At 45.4% G+C, this 14,708-nt stretch overlaps 1 protein-coding gene across 3 annotated transcripts in view; it reads right to left on the bottom strand.

Moving 5' to 3' along the window:
• LOC122554101 (collagen alpha-1(XXIV) chain) overlaps positions 1-14,708 on the bottom strand; it is a 461,503-nt gene that overhangs the window by 46,898 nt on the left and 399,897 nt on the right. For all 3 annotated transcript variants that reach the window (XM_043698575.1, XM_043698576.1, XM_043698577.1), the window contains 2 exons: positions 9,612-9,665; positions 7,446-7,553 (listed from right to left, as the gene is read on the bottom strand). In XM_043698575.1, coding sequence (XP_043554510.1) covers positions 7,446-7,553; positions 9,612-9,665 — 162 coding nt within the window. The remainder of the gene's footprint in view (positions 1-7,445; positions 7,554-9,611; positions 9,666-14,708) is intronic.

The raw sequence follows: 14,708 nt of genomic DNA, 5'->3' as shown, positions 1-14,708 counted from the left end.
CCCCCACCCTCCTCTCATTTATCTCTCCACCCTTCAGACCCTCTGCCTCTATTCCTGATGAAGGGCTTTTGCCCGAAACGTCGATTTTACTGCTCCTCAGGTGCTGCTTGAACTGCTGTGCTTTTCCAGCACCACTCTAATCTAGACTCTGGAGGGGAACTTGCAGGGGGAGGTGTTCCCATGTATCTGCTGCCCTTGTCCTTCCAGATGGAAGTGGTTGTGGGTTTGGAAGGTGCTGTCTGAGGATCTTTGGTGAATTTCTGCAGTGCATCTTGTAGATGATACACACTGCTGCTACTGAATGTTGGTGGTGGAGGGACTGGATATTTGTGGATGTGGTGCCAATCAAGTGGGGGCTGCTTTATCCTGGATGGTGTCAAGCTTCTTGAGTGTTGTTGGAGCTGCCCCCATCCAGGCAAGTGGGGAGTATCCCATCATACTCCTGACTTGTGCCTTGTAGATGGTGGACAGGATGTGGGGAGTCAGGAGGTGAGTTACTCGCTGCAGTATTTCTAGTCTCTGATCTTCTCTTGCAGCCACTGTGCTAATGTGGTGAGTCCAGTTGAGTTTCTGCTTAATGATAACCCCCCAGGATATTGATAGTGGGAGATTCAGTGATGGTAACACCACTGAATGTTAAGGGGAAGTGGTTAAATTGTCTCTTATTGGTGATGGTCATAGCCTGGCATTTATGTGGCACAAATGTTACTTGCCACCTGTTAGCCGAAGCTGGATATTGTCCTGATCTTGTTGCATTTGAACATGGACTGCTTCATTATCTGAGGAGTTGTGAAGGATGCTGAACATTGTGCACCCATCGGCGAACATCCCACCTTATGATGGAGGGAAGGTCATTGATGAAGCAGCTGAAGATGATTGGACCTTGAACACTGCACTTTTCAAGTGATGTTTGCCTACTCCAAATCTCCATTTCCCTCCCACCAATAATCTACACATAAAAGCCATCATAGTCCTCCCAGACCATAGGGCAGCTCTCTCATTGGAGAGAGAGAGAGGACTGGTGGTGGTATAACCTGAGTGTCACCATGCTACAGGCGAGGGGAGAGGTCGAGAAGGAGATTCTTTTGTGGTAACACAGCCAGTGTGGGAATTGAACCCATGCTGTTAGCATCACATGCCAGCCATTCAGCCAACTGAGCTAACTGGCCACAATCCGTTATAAATTGGCAGCATGGTGGCTCAGTGGTTAGCACTGTTGCCTTACAGCACCAGGGTTCCAGGCTCCATTCCAGCCTCGGACGACTGTCTGTGTGGAGTTTGCACGTTCTCCCCGTGTCTGCATGGATTTCCTCCGGGTGCGCCAGTTTCCTCCCACATTCCAAAGATGTGCAGGTCAGGTGAATTGTCCATGCTAAATTCCCCATCATGTTAGGTACATTATTCAGAGGGAAATGGGTCTGGGTGGGTTACTCTTCTTAGGATCGGTGTGGACTGGTGGGGCCGAAGGGCCTGTTTCCACACTGTAGGGAATCGAATCTAATCATCCAATTTAAACAAAACCAAAGAGTGATAAACTAATTGAATTTACCCTCGGTTGTTGCCGTTTCTTAATTAAATAAAAGGAGATACCTAACTGCCCGAGTGCTATTCAAAAAATTGATTGTTCCCTGCCCCTTTTCTCCTTAGTCTCTGGTCAATGGTTAAGGAATGGCTGCTGGCTTTAAGACAAAGTGGTAAGGGTTGGCTGAGACATTTGGAGAACTCTGCTCTGAAGGAATGAGACTGCATTGGCAAAGCAAAACTTTCAGAGTCAGGAAATGTATTTGCCATTAATCCTCACTTATCATGTCATTAAAATAAAGTCACTTACTGATAAAGGCACCCAGTTATTACCTGTTCAGGCATTTTTCAAGGGGAAGTCATGAATAAGTATTCCACTTCATGTAGTTGCACGCATTGTATTGTGAATAGCATGGATTGTGGACTAACAAAGTGAATTGAGAAGTTCCAGATTTCTGCTCTTTTAGATTCCCTACTGTGTGGAAACAGGATCTTTGGCCCAACAAGTCCACACTAACCCTCCGAAGAGTAACCCACTCAGACCCATTTCTCTCTGACTAATGCACCTAACACTACGGGCAATTTAGAACTGCCATTCACCTGACCTGCACATCTTTGGATTGTGGGAGGAAACCGGAGCAACCCCACGCAGACACTGGGACAATGTGCAAACTCCACAGAGAGTCACCTGAGGCTGGAATCGAACCTGGGACCCTGGCGCTGTGAGGCAGCAGTGCTAACCACTGAGCCACCGTGCCGCCCCGGTGAAATCTTGTACAGATTCACTACGGGCAATTTAGAACTGCCATTCAGCTGACCTGCACATCTTTGGATTGTGGGAGGAAACCGGAGCAACCCCACGCAGACACGGGGAGAATGTCACCTGAGGCTGGAATCGAACCTGGGACCCTGGCGCTGTGAGGCAGCAGTGCTAACCACTGAGCCACTGTGCCGCCCCGGTGAAATCTTGTACAGATTTCAGCAGTTAATATCTGACTTGCCCCATAATAACCATGAGAACTGCTCACCTCACAGTAATGTCCTGCCTGCACCAGGTACCTACTTTCTGTGCCCGCGTTGATGCCAGGTGGTCTGCCCATTTTAATTCTTTTCTATCAGCTCTTACAACTGGGTCATTTCAGATGGCAGATAGGAGTCAACCATCTTCCTTTAAAAGATATTGGTCAACTAGATTTTTTTTTTGACAATCAGCAATGGTTATCATCATAATTCCAGATTTCTAAACAAATTAAATGCATTTAAAATAAAAATATTTGTGGTATGTGGGCAGCATTTATCACCTGTCCTTAATTGCGAAGAGTCAACCACATTGCTGTGGTTCTGGAGTCACATGTAGGCCAGACCAGGTAAGAATGGCAGATTTCCTTCCCTGAATGACACTGGTGACACAGATGGGTTTTTACAACAATATCTTTGGAACAACATGTAAATTGCCCAATCAGGGAAGGGGGCATTCTAGACCTGGAATTGAGGAATGGGCCCTGTTGGGTGATCAAAATTTCATTGGGCAGCATTTTGGGAACAGTGACCATAATTCTGTACATTTTTAGTTACTGCTGGTTAAGGATAAGAGTAGTCCTCAGGTGTAAGTATTGACAGAAGCCAAACTACCACAATATCAGAGAGGAACTGAGGAATGCAGGTTGGGAGCAGCTGTTTGAGGGAAAATCCACATCAGGGCATCTGGGAATCTTTTAAAGGCCAGTTGATTGGAGTTTAGGACCAGCAAATAAAGGATAAGGAGGGCAAGATTTGGGAACCTTGGGTGACAAGAGTAATTGGAGCTTAGTCAAAAAGAAAAAGGACGCATACATAAGGTTTAGAAACTGAAGACAGACCAAGCACTTGCTGATAGGGCTGGATGGGTTTGTCCCACTGAGGCAAGGAAGGGATGGTAGGATAAGGGAACCTTGGGTGACAAGGGATGTGGAACATCTAGTCAGGAGGAAGAAGGAAGCGTACTTAAGGTTGAAGAGGCAAGGATCAGACAGGGCTCTAGGGGTTACAAGGTAGCCAGGAAGGAACTGAAGAATGGACTTAGGAGAGCTAGAAGGGGGCATGAAAAAACTTTAATGGGTAGGATTAAGGAAAATCCCAAGGCATTCTACACTTATGTGAGGAACAAGAGGATGGCCAGATTAAGGATGGGGCTTATCAGGGATAGTGGACGGAACTTGTACCTGGAGTCGGAGGAGGTAGGAGAGGTCCTTAATGAATACTTTGCTTCAGTATTCACTACTGAGAGGGACCTTGACATTTCTGAGGACAGCATGAAACAGACTGATATGCTCGAACAGGTTGATGATAGGAAGGAGGATGTGCTGAAAATTTTGAAAAGCATAAGGATAGATAAATCCCCTGGGCCAGACGGGATGTACCCTAAGTTACTGGAAGAAAGTGAGGACTGCAGATGCTGGAGATCAGAGTCGAGAATGTGGTGCTAGAAAAGCACAGCAAGTCAGACAGCATCCAAGGAGCAGGAGAATCGACGTTTTGGGCATAAGCCCTTCATCAGGACTGAGTTCATAGATGGTGGATGGAAGGTATTCCTGATAAAGGGCTTTTGCCCGAAATGTCGATTCTCCTAATCCTCGGATGCTGCCTGACCTGCTGAGCTTTTCCACACTCTTGACTCTGTATCCTAAGTTACTACAGGAAGTGAGGAAAGAGATTGCCGCACATTTGGCAGCGATCTTTGCATCCTCACTGTCCACTGGAATAGTACAGGATGATTGGAGGATGGCAAATATTTTTCCCCTGTTCAGAAAAGAGAATAGGGATAATCCTGGGAATTACAGACCAGTCAGTCTTATGTCAGCGGTGGACAAAATATTGGAGGGGATTTTGAGAGACAAGATTTATAATTATTTGGAAAACCATAATTTGATTAGAGATAATCTGCATGGCTTTGTGAGGGTCAGGTCATGCCTCACAAACCTTATTGAATTCTTTGAGGATGTGACAAAACACATTGATGAAGGTAAAGCATTCTACACATTTTAGCCAGGTGTTTGATATGGTTCCCCAAGGTAGGCTCATTCAGAGAGAAAGGAAGCATGGAATAAAGGGAAATCTGGCTGTTTGGAGACAGAATTGGCAGGCCCACAGAAGACAGAGGGTGGTAATCAATTGAAAGTATTCAGCCTGGAGCTCAGTGACCAGTGGTGTTCTGCAGGGATCTGTTCTGGGACCTCTGCTCTTTATGATTTTTATAAATGACTTGGACGAGGAAGTGGAAGGGTGGGTTAGTAAGTTTGTCAATGACACAAAGGTTGGTGGAGTTGTGGATAGTGCGGAGGGCTGTTGTAGGTTACAGCGGGACATTGACAGGATGCAGAACTGGGCTGAGAAATGGCAGATGGAGTTCAATCTGGAAAAGTGTGAAGCGACTCATTTTGGAAGGTGATATTTGAACGCAGAATACAGGGTTAAAGGCAAGATTCTTGGCAATGTGGAGGAACAGAGGGATCTTGGGGTCCATGTCCACAGATCCCTTAAAGTTGCCACCCAATTTGATAGGGTTGTTAAGAAGGCATATGGTGTGTTTCATTAGCAGGGGGATTGAGTTTAAGAGCCGTGAGGTTATGCTACAACTAGATAGAGCCCTGGTGAGACCACACTTGGAATATTGTGTTCGGTTCTGGTTGCCTCTTTATAGGAATGATGTGAAAGCTTTAGAGAGGGTGGAGAGGAGATTTACCAGGATATTGCCTGGACTGGAGGGCATGTCTTATGAAGAAAGGTTGCGGGAGCTAGGGCTTTTCTAATTGGAGTGAAGAAGGATGAGAGGTGACTTGACAGAGGTGTACAAGATGATGAGAGGCATAGATTGAGTGGATAGCCAGGGATTTTTTCCCAGGTGGAAATGTCTATCACAAGGGGGCACAATTTTAAGGTGATTGGAGGAAGGTTTAGGGGAGATGTCAGAGGGAGGGTCTTTACACAGAGAGGGGTGCATGAAATGCAGTGCCAGCGGTGGGAGTAGAGTCAGAGACATTAGGGACATTTAAGAGACTCTTAGATAGGCACATGGATGGTAGCAAAATGAAGGGTACGTAGGTTAGTCTGATCTTAGAGTAGGATAGAAAGACGACACAACATTGAGGGCTGAAGGGCCTGTTCGATATTCTATGCTTCTGTGTAATCTAGTCCCATTTGCCAGCATTTGGCCCATATCCCTTAAAGTCCTTCCTATTTATGTACCCACACAGATGCCTATTAAATGCTGTAATTGTACCAGCCTCCACCACTTCCTCTGGCAGCTCATTCCATACACATACCACACTCTGTATTGAAAAGTTGCCCCTTAGGTCCCTTCTATATCCTTCCCCTCTCACCCTAAACCTGTCCCCTCTAATTAAGACTAACCCACTCCAGGAAAAAGACCTTTGCTACTCACCTATTCTTGCTCCTCACGGCAATATGGGCCATTTCAATGCTAGAAATACTTTACAAGCATTTTGCAAAATCACATTCTTATAAAAAAAACCTAATAAAAGTTGAATCGCAGTGATAACGCTTTCTATTTGAGAAACAATGCTATGCATTTTTTAACCAGCAGAGGTCATGAAACTAGCAAGATTTGGGCTGTGTAACTTGCCGCACAGTGCACAGAATGTGGACATTTAACAATTTCTTTCCAGGAGATTAGTAAATGCAGCCCTTTCCCATTCAAAAGAGTATGTTTTATTTTTAAGCACAAAGGGATGTAGTTGCATGTAGAAAGAGTTGAATTTCTGCCGATCCCTTGTTGCTGTGGTCCAGGTTGTGTAACGTGTTGGTGTAGCGTGTTACATAGAACATAGAACATAGAAGAATACAGCGCAGTACAGGCCCTTCGGCCCTCGATGTTGCGCCGATCCAAGCCCACCTAACCTACACTAGCCCACTATCCTCCATATACCTATCCAATGCCCGCTTAAACGCCCATAATGAGGGAGAGTCCACCACTGCTACTGGCAGGGCATTCCATGAATTCACGACTCGCTGAGTAAAGTGTTCTAACAAAGCAATGCTGAGGGTCACTGCACATTCTGAAATTGATTCACAAATTGGACAGCAACTTTAGGAGAGGGGCCCACATCCACTTCAACTCAACTAACCAGCAACTGCTTTCCCCATTATAATGCTCCGTCACTAGTTCCACAAAAATAAGACAAGATATCGAAGCAGAATTAGCCCATTTGGCCCATTGAGTCTGCTCTGCCATTTAATCACGGCTGATATGTTTCTCGACCCCATTTTCCTCCCTTCTCCCTGTAACCCTTGATCCCCTTACCAATCAGAAACCTATCTATCTTTGTCTTAAATACACTCAATGACTTGACCTCCACAGCCCTCTGTGACAATGAGTTCCACAGATTCCCCACCCTCTGGCTGAAGAAATTCCTCCTCATCTCAGTTCTAAAGGGTCGCCCCTTCACTCTGAGGCTGTGCCCTCGGGTCCTAGTCTCGCCTACTAGTGGAAACATCTTCTCCACGTCCACTCTGTCCGGGCCCTCAGTATTCTATAAGTTTCAATCAGATTCCCCTCATCCCTCTAAACTCCATCGAGTACAGACCCAGAGTCCTCAACCATTCCTCATATTCATTTTTATTTATTCGTGAAATAAGGGCGTCACTGGCTGGGCCAGCATTTATTTAGACAGACGTATGAACCAGCAGGGAATAAAGGGATAGGGCATGTGCAGTCAGATGGGATTAGTTTAGAATGGCATCATGGTCAGCACAGACATGGTGGGCTGAAGAGCCTGTTCCTACGCTGTACTGTGTTCTGTAAGTGCCTAGTCTTGTAATGGATTCCGGGACTGGGAAGTGTTCACTCCTCCCATCTCTCATCTTGTCCAGCACATCGTTCCCAAACAAAATGTGTTAAAGGGAAATGAAAGGTGAGGCATACTTACAGGTCGCCCAGGATTTCCAGGAATTCCTGTCTTTCCGACATTCCCAGGCTTTCCCCTCAATCCTGGCTGTCCCTCTGCTCCTCTTTTCCCAGGTGGTCCTGTGATTCCCTGGAAAATGAAGGAAAGAAACAGTTCCTGAGGAATGTCACTGAACACGTCCATGGCCTTTGGGTGGGAGGCTGGAAAAGCTGGGATAATTCCTCTTCCATCTCGAATTCCCTTAAGAAGGGACGGGTGCAATTTCTCTTCAAGTGTCTGCAGATATTGTTTACAATGTCACCTCTTTCCTGACACAGAGTCAGCGACAGAACGGCTGAGACATTGCCACTGCACGATACCCTACACCGTGTCTAAATTCGAACATTTCCCTCACCGCTCCAGCCCCAGTAATTATTGTGTGTTAACCTTCTTGGAGCCGAGAGTGGATCTATTAACCTTACCATTTCTTCATTGCCACTTTCTTTCTGTTATGATGTTCCTTTGCATCCCACATTTCATCTTCCATTTCCACGTATCAGCAATCATTGACTTTAATCACCTTGGGAAGTGGCTGGGTCAATGTTTTTTTGTCCATCTAGAGAGATACGCTGAGCTGCCTTCCAGAACCATCCCAGTCCAGAAGGACATACAGTTTAAGACTAGGAATAGTCCACTCGGCACCTTGAGCCTGCTACCCATTCAATAAGATCTGATTATTTCCTATTTCCGCCACAATGCCCTTCAGGAGAGAATTCCAGGATTTGGACCCAGCAATATTGAGGGAACAGCGATATATTTCCACGTCAGATTGGGGAGTGGTTTGGAGGGGAACTTGACAGTGGTGATATTCCCATGTATCTGCTGCCCTTTTTTCTACTCATTCATGGGATGGATAAATAGCCAGCATTTCTTGCCCATCCTGATTATCCAGAGCTCCCCATATGGTATAGACCACATCCCTCACCTCCAACCCCATCCCTACCCCACACCCCACCCCCACACCCCCAGCCCTGTTATGGGGTAAATCCCAGCGCTAATAGTTTCAATAGCCCATGGAGGGGTGGGTCATCTGATGCCTCCCCTGGACCCTGCTCCAATTGGGACTGAGATATGGAGAAATGTCTTCACCCAGAGAGTGGGGAGTCTGTGGAAATCACTGTCATAGAAAGCATTTGAGGCCAAAACATTGAATGTTTTCAAGAAGGAATTAGTTATAGTTCTTCGGGCTAAAGGGGTAAAAGGGTTTGGAGGAGAGAGTGAGAACAGGGAACTGAGCTGGATGGGTCAGCTGTGAGCAGATTGAACGGAGGAGCAGGGTTGAAGGGCTGAATGGCCTACTCCTGCTCCAGATTTCTATGCATCTCCCCAAACCGTAAGAGTTCAGGAAGTTGAGGGACCACCTTTGGGATTTTACTGCTCCCTCTGTCTTCAAACCTGCCAAGGGGGGGGAGGGGGAGGGGTGTAAATCTAACCCCCACTTATTACTTCATATCCATTCAACTAATTGCAGTTAAATTCTGTAGCTGTTGGGATTTGATCTGATGTTTCCCGATCATTAGCCCAGGCCTCTCGAATCGAGTCCAGTAATGTCACTCTGTTAGTACTACTCCCTTGTTGAGAAGGTGCCTGAGGACCAGTTTCACAAGGGCTTCTGGCCTGCTTCCTGATGCTTACATCCATGAATTAACTTTTAGTGACGAGGTCCTTCGCTCTCCATGGATCTGTGAGTGAGATTGCTAAGTTAGTAACAGTGACAACACAAAGGCATCCTTCACTGTGGGTCCTTTGGTGTTGAGATACAGCGTTGAGTGATGTGAGAGCTGGACGTGTTACTCAACTCTGCACTTTTATACATGACAACTTGGAGAGCATTAATGATTTAAATCCCTCCCTAAGGGCATTGTAGGTCCAGCCAAAGCACAGAGACTGCAGCGGTTCAGGAAGGCAGCTCACCCCAACCTTCTCAAGGGGCAACTAGGGATAGACAATAATTACTGGTCCAGCCAGTGACACTCACCTCCCACAAATAAATTTTTTAAAAATGTAAAAGTTAGACGTGGGCCATTGGGTATAAATTTGGGTCTGGAAATCGCTGAGATCATTGGCGAAATTAAGCCACATTCTTTGCTCCAATCCAACCTTGAGTGGTGAAAAGGAAGGTTTCTCGGCTGTGAAAGGGATACTCACTGATAATCCTGGTTTCCCCGGCTCTCCAGGTGATCCTTTCGCCCCTTTTTGGCCCTGCAAGCATCGCAGACACCTCAGCGTTAACGTTATTTCACCATATTTTCATCAATGTTCCCCCTGCTTCCGTTACCGACACAATCAGAGAATCGCAATGGCCAGGAGGAGGCCATTCGGCCCACTGCTCCTGTACTGGCTCTGTGAAAAGGGTCTTGGATCTATTCTATTGTGTCACTGTTCTTTCCCCAGAGCCCTGCCCTGTTCAATAATTTCTCCAACCCGCTGTAAAAAGCTAATGGTTCTGAAAGGGTTAAGGCTGTTCACTGCATTAAGTTCACCCAATTTCTCGATGCCATACTGATGGGGTGGGGATGAGACAAAACTGTTTTAGATCTTGCTTAAACCAGTGTGATATCCGGGTCTCCGGGTCTCCTCATATGGCCTTGATGAATGAATGTGACTTGTGCTCGATATCTATCTTACAATAAAGACCATCTTGTTTAAGATAGAGTTCTCTCCCTAAAGATTCAGCTGATGGTGTGAGCTCCCCACTCAGCTGCATTGTGGCTGTGGTTCCAATGAAAGCTCACTAACTGATTTCTCCCCTCATGGTGTCAATCAGCATTTTCAGCTCTCATAAAATCCCTACAGACTAGGCCCACTGAGTCTACACATACCCTCCAAACAGCAGCCCACACCCTTGTGACCCTGCATTCCCCGTGGCCAATCCACCCTGACCTGCACATCTTTGGACTGTGGGAGGAAAACGGAGCGCCCGGAGGAAACCCACGCAGACACGGGGAGAATGTGCAAACACCACACAGACAGTCACCTGAGGGTGGAATCGAACCCGGGTTCCTGGCGCAGTGAGGCAACAGTGCTAACTACCTAGCCACCATGCTGCCTCAAAGTTCCAACATTTCCGTCAATAATTTCACCAGCCTTTCACACAGCGCATCCCAGATCATAGCAGTTCACTGATCTTCCTCTCCCATGTCTGTACCAACATCCTGAATTGCTGGAGTGGACTCTGTCTGCTGACCAGAGCTGAATACAGACACAGTTTGTTGAAGCTTTTCATTTTGCCTTCGTCAGTCAAAGTCACATGACACTAGGTTACAGTCCAACAGGCTTATTTGAAATCACAAGCTTTCAGAGCACTGCTCCTTCATCAGTCATCAGCATTTCACCTGACGAAGGGGCAGAGCTCTGAAAGGTTGTAATTTCAAATAAACTTGCTGGACCTTAACCTGGTGTCGTGTGACCTCTGACCTTGTCCACCCCAGTCCAACACCGGCCCCTCCACATCTTGACCTCATCACGGCATGTCTCAAGAATAGCAATTCAAGGGGAAACTAATACCGATGCTGAATGAGAGGAGGGTGCTGAGAATTATTATTAGTTTACAAACCCGGGCTGTGAACTGTAAATCAGCCTTAACTCCTCTGCTGGCTAACTAACCAGCCCTTCCATGTCGCACAGATAATGGCATTCATAAGAACATACGAACTAGGAGCAGGAGTAGACCATCCAGCCCTTTGAGCCTGCTCCCCCATTTAATAAGATCATGGACTCAGCTTCACTTACCCGCCTTCTCACTGTATCCCTTAATTCCCTTATTGTTCAAAAAATATCAACCTTAGCTTTAAAAGCAATTACTGAAGTTACAACAACTACTGGGCAAGGAGTTCCACAGATTCACAACCCTCTGGGTGAAGAAGTTCCTTCTCAGTTCAGTCCTAAATCTGCTCCTCCTAATCTTGAGGCTATACCCTCTTGTCTTAGCTTCACCTGCCAGGGGAAACATCCTCTCAACTTCTATCTTATCTATTCCCTTCATAATTTTATATGTTCCTACAAGATTCCCGTCTCTGCACCCCCCTATTCTTCTAAATTCCAATGTATATAATCCCAGTCTCCTCAGTCTCTTCTCAGAAACCAACCCCCTCAACTCCAGAATCAACCCAGTGACCCTCCTCTGCACCCCCTCCAGTGCCAGTACATCCTTTCTCAAGTAAGGAGACCAAAACTGCACACAGTACTCCAGGTGTGGCCTCACCAGCACCTTGTACAGCTGCAACATAACCTCCCTGCTTTTAAACTCAATCCCTTTAGCAATGAAGGACAAAGTTCCATTTGCCTTCCTAATGACCCTGTTGTACCTGTAGACCAACCTTGTGTGATTCATGCACAAGGACACCCAGGTCCCTCTGCATAGCAGCATGCTGCAACTTTTTACCGTTCAAGTAATAATCCTTTTTACTGTTACTCCGACCAAAATGTATGATGTCACATTTACTAATGTTGTAGTCCATCTGCTAGATCTTTGCCCACTCACTCAATGTATCTATGTTCCTCTGCAAAGTTTCACAGTCCTCTGCACACTTTGCGGTGCCACTCTTCTAGTGTCATCAGCACATTTTGACACCATACACGTGGTCCCCAACTCCAAATCATCTCTATATATTGTAAATAATCACAGACCCAATATCAATACCTGAGGCACACCATTAGTCACTGATTGCTAGCCAGAATAGCACTCAGTTATCTCCACGCTTTGCTTCCTGTCAGTCAACCAATTCTCTGTCAGCGCTAATACTCTACCCCTAACACCATGTGTCCGTATCTTATGCAGCAGCCTCTTGTGTGGCACCTTGTCAAAGGCCTTTTGGAAATCTAGGTACACCACATCCACTGGGTCCCCATTGTCCACCTTGCTTGAAATGCCTTCAGAGAGTTCCAAAAGATTTGTGAAGCATAATCTGCCCGTCATGAACCCATGCTACAACTGTCCAATGGGGCAACTTCTTTCAAGATGCCCTGCTATTTCTTCTTTGATAATAGATTCACCCATCTACCCTACTACAGAGGTTAAGCTCACTGGTACTGAATTGGTATTCTTGTGAAATATTCTGATGCGTGCAAACTGAATAGCTTCAATAAAACGTGTCTTTTTCAGTGAAGACAAGGCTGTGCATGTCCAAAAGGTCATTTTCATTGACAAATTTAGAATCAATTTCTCATAATTCAACAATAGCCAAGAAATACTATTTAAGGCTGTTTATTTTTTGTTAAAACAAATTAGGAACACTGTGGATTATATAAAATAACATCGTACTTTGTGTTCTTTGGCACTAGACATGAAGATAAGTGGAGCACCTTAACTGCTATGGTCAATGTATGGCCATTATTCGAGAATTTACAGACTACAGATGCTGAGGTTATTGTTTTTCTAGCAGTGAAAGCTAAGGGGAGATTTAATGAAAGTGTTTAAAACTGGGAAGATTTTCAATCAGGTAAAAAGGGAGAAACTTACTTCCTTAAGGATCAAGAGTGCAAAGATTTAAGCTAATTGGCAAAGAAACTGCAGGGGGTGGAGGAGATGAGAATGGTTTTAAAACACAGTGAGTTGTTGTGATCTGATACACATTGTCAATAAGGACAATGGAAGCAAATCCAATAATAACTTGCAAAAAGGAACTGGATAACTACTCAGAGGAGAATATTTCACAGGGCTGTGGGAAAAAGGTAGGGGAAGATGTGATAGATGTTACAAAGTACCAGGACAGGCACAATGGATGAATGACCTCTCTCAGTGCCCTCTCTGATTCTGTAAAGACTAGTCTCTGAATTTTCTGGGCAGACATAGCTTATAGTGTAAACAGCTTGTGAGACCTTGCTTTTTTATAAAAATTGGAACAATAAAAGCAGCCTGGTTGGGTGTGGCCAGCTCTCACAGTACAGGATTTCTAGTTTTTTAGCTTTGAGATTCAGTTGCTATTGGAGTCTGAACAGGGCTGGAAGCTGCAGTAAACGTCTCCAGGCTGTTACTCCCTCTCTAACCGCGTACCTTCTTTCCTTTAGGCCTTTGCTCTCTGAGTTTTTGCTTGATATATTTTGTCTCTCTGCTGCTCAGTTGCACATGAGTACATCAAATTTCTGAATTTGTGGGTTTATAGGATGTTACTATATTGGAACAGTTAATTAGTAATAGTTACTGTATCTATTATTCTGTTAAGTTTTCCAATAGAGTAGATATTCTAAACTCAACTTTCTTTTGTTTTACTTTAACTGCAGTGTTTATACATAAATGAACTGGAGGAAGGTATAGGTGGTCTGATTAGCAGGTTTGCAGATGACACTAAGATTGGTGAGTAGCAGATAATGAAGGGGACTGTCAGAGAATGCAGCAGAATATAGATAGATTGGAGAGTTGGGCAGGGAAATGGCAGATGGAGTTCAATCCGGGCAAATGCGAGGTGACGCATTTTGGAAGATCCAATTCTACAGAAAACTATATGGTAAAGGGAAAAATCCTGGGGAAAACTAATGTACAAATAGATCTGGGTGTTCAGGTCCACTGTACCCTGAGTGTGGCAACGCAGGTCAATAGAGTGATCAAGAAGACCTGCTTTCCTTCATCAGACAGGGTACTGAGGACAAGAGTTGGCAGGTCATGTTACAGTAATATGGGACTTTGGTTCAGCCTCATCTGGAATACTGTGTACAGTTCTGGTCGCCACATTACCAAAAGGATGTGGATGCTTTGGAGAGCGTGCAGAGGAGGCTCACCAGGATGTTGCCTGGTATGGAAGGTGCTAGCTATGAAGACAGGTTGAGTAAATTAGAATTATTTTCATTAGAAAGATGGAGTTGGAGGGGGGGACCTGATTGAGGTCTTCAAAATCATGAGAGGTATAGACAGGGTGGATAGCAAGCAGCTTTTTCCCAGAGTGGGGGATTCAATTACAGGGGTCATGAGGGGTCATGAAGGGTGGGTTAGAAAATTTGCAGACGACACTAAGGTAGGTGGAGTTGTGGATAGTGACGAAGGATGCAGTAGGTTACAGAAAGACATAGATAGGATGCAGAGCTGGGCTGAGAGGTGGCAAATGGAGTTTAATGCGGACAAGTGTGAGATGATTCACTTTGGTCGGAGTAACCGGAATGCAAGGTACTGGGCTAATGGTAAGATTCTTGGCAGTGTAGATGAGCAGAGAGATTTCGGTGTCCAGGTACACAGATCCTTGAAAGTTGACACCCAGGTTGACAGGGTTGTTAAGAAGGCATACAGTGTTTTCGCTTTTATTAATAGAGGGA

Source organism: Chiloscyllium plagiosum, chromosome 11 (assembly GCF_004010195.1).
Source record: "Chiloscyllium plagiosum isolate BGI_BamShark_2017 chromosome 11, ASM401019v2, whole genome shotgun sequence".
Classification (NCBI taxonomy): Eukaryota; Metazoa; Chordata; class Chondrichthyes; order Orectolobiformes; family Hemiscylliidae; genus Chiloscyllium; species Chiloscyllium plagiosum.
The sequence above is the reverse complement of the archived record's forward strand: the minus strand, read 5'-3'. Positions and strand labels throughout refer to the sequence as shown.